At 37.0% G+C, this 6541-nt stretch overlaps 1 protein-coding gene across 1 annotated transcript; it reads left to right on the top strand.

Moving 5' to 3' along the window:
• The first annotated feature begins 2330 nt into the window (after positions 1-2330).
• Positions 2331-5650, top strand: LOC147393112 (putative wall-associated receptor kinase-like 16). Its single transcript, XM_086456885.1, has 3 exons — positions 2331-3237; positions 3502-3675; positions 4271-5650. Exons 1-3 carry the CDS (start codon positions 2376-2378, stop codon positions 5449-5451), a joined length of 2217 nt encoding a protein of 738 aa, XP_086313011.1. The 5' UTR covers positions 2331-2375; the 3' UTR covers positions 5452-5650.
• Positions 5651-6541: the final 891 nt, after the last annotated feature.

The following is a 6541-nucleotide window of genomic DNA, read 5'->3' as shown; positions in this document are numbered from 1 at the left end:
GATCCTCACCAAAAATCAGCCCCATTCCAAAACTTCTAATCCCTGTTTTGAAAAATGTTTTGCCAAAATGTTTGTTGCTGAACATTTCCCATATATATATATATATATATCACAAAGAGAGAAGAACTTCGCAGCGAAGGCCGTTCGTGCGAGGTAGTTGCAGCGAGGAATAAGGAGAAAGTGCGAGAGAGAATGAGAGACAGAGAGGACTTCAGAGAGAGAGAGAGAGAGAGAGAGTTATGCTCTCTGTTTCGTTTGGGTTTTAAGAGATCAGCGAGGGATAGGAAGAAAGTGCGAGAGAGAATGAGAGAGAGGGTCGAGAGGGAAGGAGCGTGCAACGAGAGCGAGAAAGAGTGTGAGAGACAGAAGGTTTCAGTGGGAGAGACGAGAGAGTTCTAGTCTCTGTTCAGTTTGAGTTTTAAATAGAGATAGGGAGGTAGCACTAATTAGTTGTAAATGGAAGGATGGCAGTGTAATATAAGATTTTCTTTTAACTTAAACGAAGATTTTGCGAGATTCAATCTCGTCCGTTCAATGTCGTTATATCCAACGCTGTAAAAAAGTTTGCCAATCCGTCTGCCAATCCATTAGCCAGTGAACGGGACCTTATATATGTATAGTATTTCTATCACATATGATGACTGTGTAGAGGTCTTCTCTACATGATGTTATTTTAGATTTTAAAAAACAAAAAAAACAAAAAAAATCAAGGGTAGAGATTATTGGCTAATCATCATTTGCAATAATGATCAGTTCCACATTTGGATAAAAGGCGAAACCAAGATTATTGATCTACCATGTTAGCACTTAGTCCCCGCTAACCAAAAATCCTAACTCTGCCCTGGTCAGTAGTAGTAGTAGTAGTAGGGTGGAGAGAAAGAGATTAGGTTGCATGGATCAAAGGACTACCTCTCTATATGGATCGTTGGCATCAAAAGTATGATTAGGTGCCATGTGGATGCATATAGAGCACAAAATTCTAAAAGCTCTACAAAAGTATTAAAAATAAACATTGTTTTCACTATTGATTAACATATTTTAAATTTGGTGAGTTCAATGCATGCCCATTCATTTTTGAAGCCTTTGATCGGGCAAGAACAAGGTTTTTTTTTCCTTTCCTCTTTTTTGAATCATTTTTAATCTATTAAAGGGTTGAGGTGTGAATTAGGCCAACGTGAGAATCAACGTGACCCAAGTTCTGTGATCCGTAGGGTCATGTTGGCCCCCATGAGACCTCAAGAGGTCATTTTAAAAATTAAATAAATAAATAAATAATAATCCTGATTAAAGGCTTTCAAAATGAATAGCCATTAAACCCCCCAACTTAAAATTCAAATATAATATAAAAAAAAAATCTATAAATTATTTATTTATAGAGTTCTTAAAAATTGTGCACTCTTATCATGTGATGCCCCATCTTTTTCCCTTATTTTATTTTAGTTTTTTTTAGTGCAGCATAGATACGTAGTCTATGCAACTCACACCCGCTTTAGCATCCATTTCTTTTCTACATTCCTTATTAAGGTTCAGGCTCTTTCATTGACCGGGTGTAGGTCTAAAGTTTCTAAATGGCAACCCAAATCTTTTATTTTAGAGTCGTGATAATCTGATTACCCCACGTGGCACGCTCAATCGACCCTCTTGAATGTGAATAGTCCAGGAATAGTAGATAAGTATGCCTTGAGATACATGATTTTCTCAGGATACACATTTTTATGGGGAAATGTAATTTTGTATCCCGAGATGTACAGATCTACGATTCTCAAACTTATCACGTCAGAAGAGTCAGTTGAGTGTGCCACACGGAGCAGTCCGTTTACCACGATTCTTTATTTTATATTGAGGGAGGCATGTCAAAAGCGCCTCATTATTCAGGGAGGTATTATCATGACGGGTTAATTAGGTGTGGAAGTCTGTCCAATTAGTCGGCTTAGCGTTAAAGAGTTTTCATAAAAATAAAGAGAGGGGATCCAGAACCGTGTCCCGTTTTTAAACATGCATTAGGTGTCTAGGTGGCGTCTTAGTATTGGGTTTTAAAAGTTATTGGGCTGCTAACCAAGTCGTGAGAAACTCCTCCTTCAATTGTTTTAATTATTAAAAATTTTAAATAAAAAAAAACACCGTGTCTTTCCTACTTCGAGAATAAAATGAAGATAAGTAGTTTGTGACTTAGTTTCGTCTTTGATTAAGTCTTTGTAAGACTTTGACTAAGCAAGCAAAGAAAAGTAAGATAACGATGACTGGAAAGAATCTCCATGCAGGCAATTTCATATGTCTTTCTTGGCTCTCTTGGCCACTTATATCCCCCCTTCCCCTTGAGCAGTTCCATCCCTCTCTGAAACATAAGAAAAAAATTGAAACAAAGAGGGGAAGCAATGTCCACACAACTTCTCCTATTTCATTTCGTCCTGTTATCAGTAATGGTGGCATCCCAAACCTTAATGCCTCATTGCCAACAAAATTGCGGAGACATAAATATTCCTTACCCATTCGGTATCGGTAAAGGATGTTATAGGGATATTGGATATATGGTAACATGCAACAAGAGTTATAGCACTCCAAAAGCCTTCCAAGGTGATGGAAATGTTGAGATTCTAAATATAAAGTTTGATGAAGTGCACTTTAAAAGTCCGGTTGCAATGGAATGTTATGACCGCCAAGGCATAAAGAATGATTCAGTATCAGTATTAGCATCGCTAGATTTGAAGCAAACCCCATTTAGATTCAATACCACCCGAAACAAGTTCACGGCCATAGGGTGTGACACCATTGCGATCATCGGTGACTATTGGGACCAAGATTTCCAGAGTGGGTGTGTGTCGGTATGCAACAACTCGAAGGTGATCAATGATGGGTCTTGTTCGGGTGTCGGGTGTTGCCAGACTCCAATTCCAATTGGACTTAGGAGGTACAGCGTATATCTCGGGAGCACTTACAATCATACCAACTGCTGGAAGTATAACCCGTGCAGCTATGCCTTCTTGGTAGATGAAGAATGGTTCACTTTTAAAAAAACAGATCTCTACGCTAATGGAACAATCAATAGAGATAATATGCCTGTGGTGCTGGACTGGGCCATTGGAAACGAAACGTGCCAAGAAGCTGTAAAGGAAAATTTTGAACCTTACGCTTGTGGCCAGAATAGCTATTGTGTTAATTCCACCAATGGCCCAGGATATCGGTGTCTCTGCAAGGCCGGTTATGACGGGAACCCATATCTCCTAGAAGGATGTCAAGGTGAGTTTTCTCTATTTTTCTTTAAATAGATATCAGCCAAAGGTAGCTTTATTGTTTAAACAAGATTAAAACAACATATATATGGTGCTATATATTTGTTTTTTCTTCAAAGATCAGTAATTAAGATTAAAGTAACATGACCTTATCATTAAAGAAAATAAGGATTACATATGGATTTAACAAAGATAGCACAACTCTTTAATTTCAATTTGTTTAATGTGAGCTATCTTCTTCTCCTGGTGATGATGGGCTTGATTGATCCAGATATCAACGAGTGTGAGAAGCACCCAAATCCCTGCCACGCAAAAGCGGATTGTGAAAATAATAATGGCAGTTATAGGTGTTCTTGTCAAAAAGGCTACCATGGGGACGCTACAGCAACCGGAAGCGGCTGCATCCGTGATACAAAACCAGTTCCAGTGATCCAACTTGTCGCAGGTAAATGCCCCTTTTAACATGATTTTAAATACAAGTTAATGGGATCGCAATTTTGTTCTAGTAATTATCCCTTGTGGACTTCTATTTCAAGAGCTTATCTTGTTTACTCTTTAATTTCAATGTCCTCATGGTTCAAATGTCATTCGAGATCCAGATGACTCGGCATTGTCCATCAACGAGATGGATAGAAAAGGGGTTCAAGCCTGCGGAATCTCATGAGATGACTTGGTCAAGATTTTTAAACTCTTGTCTGAGTCAGTAAAACATAGCCAAGTCAACCGGTATTTTGTATATTTTGGTTAAAATAATTAATTTTTTTTATAGAATTGTAATATATATTATCTAAATAATATATGATTTCATGACTAAACATCATCTAATCAACCTTATATATATATATATATATATATATATATATATATATATATATATATATATATATATATAATTATTTGTATATTAACCGAATTAAATAGAATATCTCACACCTGACGAGTTGATTCGTCTGAGACAATTCGGTAAAGCGATACTTAAAATCATGTTTGTTGTTAAATGGTATTTGTAACTAAACTCTTTTAACCTGTTTACAATGCAGGTACTGGTCTAGGCTTTTTGTTTCTAATTGTTTGTTGTTCCTTATTACATCGGGTATTGAAGCAAAGAAAACTCATCAAACTCAGAGAGAAATTCTTCCAACAAAATGGAGGTATGTTGTTGCAGCAACAAATCTCTTCACGAAAAGGGGTTTCTGAGATTGCCAAGATTTTTACTATGGAAGACCTAAAAAGAGCGACCAACAATTATGATGATAGTCGGATTCTAGGCCAAGGAGGCTACGGTACGGTGTACAAAGGAATTTTACCTGATAAAAGAGTAATAGCCATTAAGAAGTCCAAAATAATGGATCAAAGCCAAATTATACAGTTTATAAATGAAGTTGACATTCTTTCTCAAATCAGTCATCGAAATGTGGTGAAACTCTTGGGTTGTTGTTTAGAAACAGAAGTTCCTATGTTGGTTTACGAATTCATTTCTAATGGTACTCTCTTCCAACACATTCACAACTGGAGAAATGGAAGTAGTCCCCTTTCTTGGGAAAATCGTTTAAGGATTGCAGCCGAAACTGCAGGAGCATTAGCTTATTTGCATTCTGCACATTCAATACCAGTCCTACACAGAGATGTCAAATCTTCCAACATACTATTGGATGAGAATTACATAACAAAAGTATCCGATTTTGGAGCTTCGAGGTTGGTTCCTCTTGATCAAACTCAAATGACCACGCTAGTTCAAGGAACCTTAGGCTACTTGGATCCTGAATGTTTTCACACTGGTCAACTAACGGAGAAAAGCGATGTTTATAGCTTTGGTGTTGTTCTTGCGGAGCTCTTAACGGGGGAGAAGTCCATTTCATTGGAAAGATCCGAGGAACATAGAAGTCTAGCTATGTTTTTTGTTTCTTCGATCAAAGAGGACCGTCTCTTTCAAATTCTTGAAAAACAAATTGAAAATGAGGCTGACAAAGAGCAACTGTTGGCAGTAGCTGAGCTAGCAAGGCGATGCATAAAGGTGAAGGGGGAAGATAGACCCACAATGAAGGAGGTGTCAGCAGAACTAGACCGATTGAGGAAGTACCAAGAGCATCCATGGGTACGACAGAACCAAGAGGAGACAGTTTATTTGTTAGGTGAACCATCGAATTCTTACAGTGTTGATGCAACTGGTCAGGAAACTTTGAGGGATCACTACATTCTAGATTTAAAGATGGCGCGATGATCATATAACAAGACATCTAAGCTAAAACTTTCTTTTGATACATTTTTACACTTTTTATTTTTGGTGTTTGTATGTGCTAGTTACTATGTCTAGTCATGTAGAACAATCATGTATCCTTTTTTTTATCAGTAAGCAGGGGCTATGAAGGGCCCCACCCTATCATTAAAAATGAGCTAAACTCTCAAAAACGTACAATACGAATCCTTTAACAAAATTCAAGATAGTTTGCGAGGAATATTAAAATAATCATGTATCCTTCTTCTATGTCATATATTAAGACTTAAGAATGTTTTCTGTACAAAATTTGTACTTATTTTATAATTTATAGTTTATACGAGTTCTTATCGAGTCATCGAGCATGACTTCATGTCAAAGAGGTGGTTCCTCAATAATTGAGATCCAGTGGTAAAACTCACGCTGACAGTGTTTGTGCAACTCTCACTAGACGTATGTTGGATAGATTGCCTTAGATATATATATCATCGGGTTCTTTAAAAGCTTGAAAAAACTAATTACGCCTCTTTCTATGCATTTTGTGTTTGAGTGTGTTGTGTGTGTGTGTGGGGGGGGGGGGGAGGAGATGTGTGATACAATTATGAGTTTTTACTAGACTTCTTCGAGCACCCTTGGAACTCCAACGGATGCTTGCGTATATGCACTCTAATGCTAAATCAGTTTTTTTTTTATATTATAAAATATTGAATTGGGTCAAACAGAGTTATGTACCTTAAGCATGGTTTGACCTCCTTTTATAAGTAGTGGTCTTGTTTCTCTTAGGATCCTTATTTCATCATCAAAAGAGTTTCTCCTTTCCCTTATCTCAGATTATTTATTTCTTTGTTGGGTTTGACATTCCATGAATATGTGTATTTTGCTTGTTAATGGGAGCCAGGTAGATTTGAACATCCTTCCATAACCTTATTGGAAAATAGTAGTTAGTAGTCTAATTCTATTTTTTCTATGTAAGGGCATTTATGTCCATTCACTTTTTTTTTATTATTATAAATATTTACCAAGTTCTTAATTAGAGACTTGACAATTCTACAATTCTTCTTGATATCAGAGCCATTAGAATCCAATGCCCTCCTCC

The sequence above is a fragment of the Akebia trifoliata genome, chromosome 10, assembly GCF_017979445.1.
Source record: "Akebia trifoliata isolate Shusen 1 chromosome 10, ASM1797944v1, whole genome shotgun sequence".
Taxonomy (NCBI): domain Eukaryota; kingdom Viridiplantae; phylum Streptophyta; class Magnoliopsida; order Ranunculales; family Lardizabalaceae; genus Akebia; species Akebia trifoliata.
Note: the sequence above shows the minus strand (reverse complement) of the source record. Positions and strands in the feature narration are given on the sequence as shown.